The 1,660-nt window shown below is 36.6% G+C and overlaps 1 protein-coding gene across 1 annotated transcript in view; it reads right to left on the bottom strand.

Annotated features, from left to right (window-relative positions):
• Positions 1 to 688, bottom strand: part of LOC107586884 (transmembrane protein 206-like) — a 12,097-nt gene extending 11,409 nt beyond the window's left edge. Inside the window, exons 1-2 of the mRNA XM_016274432.1 lie at positions 518 to 688; positions 191 to 287 (exon numbers count right to left, since the gene is read on the bottom strand). Of these exons, the coding sequence (XP_016129918.1) occupies positions 191 to 287; positions 518 to 553 (133 nt within the window). The 5' untranslated portion in view covers positions 554 to 688. The remainder of the gene's footprint in view (positions 1 to 190; positions 288 to 517) is intronic.
• Positions 689 to 1,660: the final 972 nt, after the last annotated feature.

Below are 1,660 nucleotides of genomic sequence, written 5' to 3' on the forward strand. Positions count from 1 at the left end.
ATATATATATATATATATATATATAAATACATGCATTATAAAAATCAATAAATAATCACCAAAATCTCAGAATATAACCATAGGATTTCTGTCTGGTGTCTACATACATAAATCTACATATAAAGCTAGATCGATATACACAGAAAACAATTATTTATTACTGTCATATTTGTAGGAAATAAGTTCAGACCTGGTGAAGGGTCACAGCTGGCTTGATCTTGCTCCACTTCAGAAACATCATTATTCTGATCAGACCCAAGTGGCCCAGCACAGTCCTCACCATTGAACTACAATGCAACAAGTGTCATTTTAATAAAACACTTATACGGATGCACAGAGTTAATGTATATATGACAGTATTTCGTGCCTCATATCTGTCTATACGCCCAGCTGCAATAAAGAGCAGCGGTCAGCTGTTATCACATGACTACACTTCCTGCGTTACTATGATCGCGAGCTCAAGCAGATGAAGGAGTCCTGCAGGATCTAACCGCATTTCACACACGACTTTCATTACCTCCTGATAAGATCGAGATGCGTCTCTCCTCAGCATTCTGCTTCGCCTCCGAGTATTTGGGGCATTTAAACGTTGCCATCAACTTACAGGAGCAGGATCCAGGCTCGTTTCTTACGGATCCTCTGGAGGAGCTGGAGTGAGGCACAGCCAATGGCCAAAACCATGCCAAGCGTGACATCACAGCTGTTAGTTTGGGGAGGGATTGGGATTCTATCCTTGATTTTTTTTTAGAGGTTTAATGTTACTCTAAATCTTCCATAGGTTCTGTTTTGCAAATTTCTATCACACTTCCATAAATGTTTTCTCTTATGATTAAAAGCACACTGCCGTACATTATAATAACAATTAATCTCCATCTTCTGTAATGAGAGGACAGTGCTTTCTTGTATAAAGAAGGTCCGTGTACTTGGCGGCCAACGGATTTTCCTTTTGAAATTAGAAAACCAAAATCAGGAATCGAGCGTTCACTCGTTTTTTGATTTAATATTGATAGTAGAAAAATTAGAAAACAGCTTCTTTTTCGTTTTTTTCCCATTTCTTTTTCTCCAAGAAACGAAAAACAAGAATTCAGCTTAATTTTTCGTTTTTCGTTCAGGGGTAGAAAAATATGGAGGACCAAACCTGCAGAAATTAAAAATAAATAAATAAGCAGATAAATAAATAAATGTGTGTAAATAGATATATAAATAATTAAATGTGTGATGAAAGTAGTCAAATAAATAAAATAAATTGGTGGCCAAATGGAAAATGTTTAAGGAAATGCTAAACTCATCCTAACTGCTTTCTTTTAATCACTCATTTATTTCTGAATGTAGTCCCGCATTTATTTTTCCTCTGCACAACATGCTAATGAGAGGGTGTCAACCATGGACTTGGTCGGGTCCAGAGCCATAAACCTAAAACCATGTCTGCATTTGTGATTGGAGAAATTACAAACAACAAGCGCTACTACACTGCTCAAAACTCCCGTTTTAATCATCAGTGGCAAATCCCTTAAAGGGGTCATATGATGCGATTTCATTTTTTCCTTTCTCTTTGGAGTGTTACAAGCTCTTGGTGCATAAAGAAGATCTGTAAATTTGCAAAGACTAAAGTCTCAAATCCAAAGAGATATTCTTTATAAAAGTTAAGAGTCAGCCACAC

The sequence above is a fragment of the Sinocyclocheilus grahami genome, unplaced genomic scaffold (assembly GCF_001515645.1).
Source record: "Sinocyclocheilus grahami isolate Dianchi unplaced genomic scaffold, SAMN03320097.WGS_v1.1 scaffold86.1, whole genome shotgun sequence".
Taxonomy (NCBI): Eukaryota; Metazoa; Chordata; class Actinopteri; order Cypriniformes; family Cyprinidae; genus Sinocyclocheilus; species Sinocyclocheilus grahami.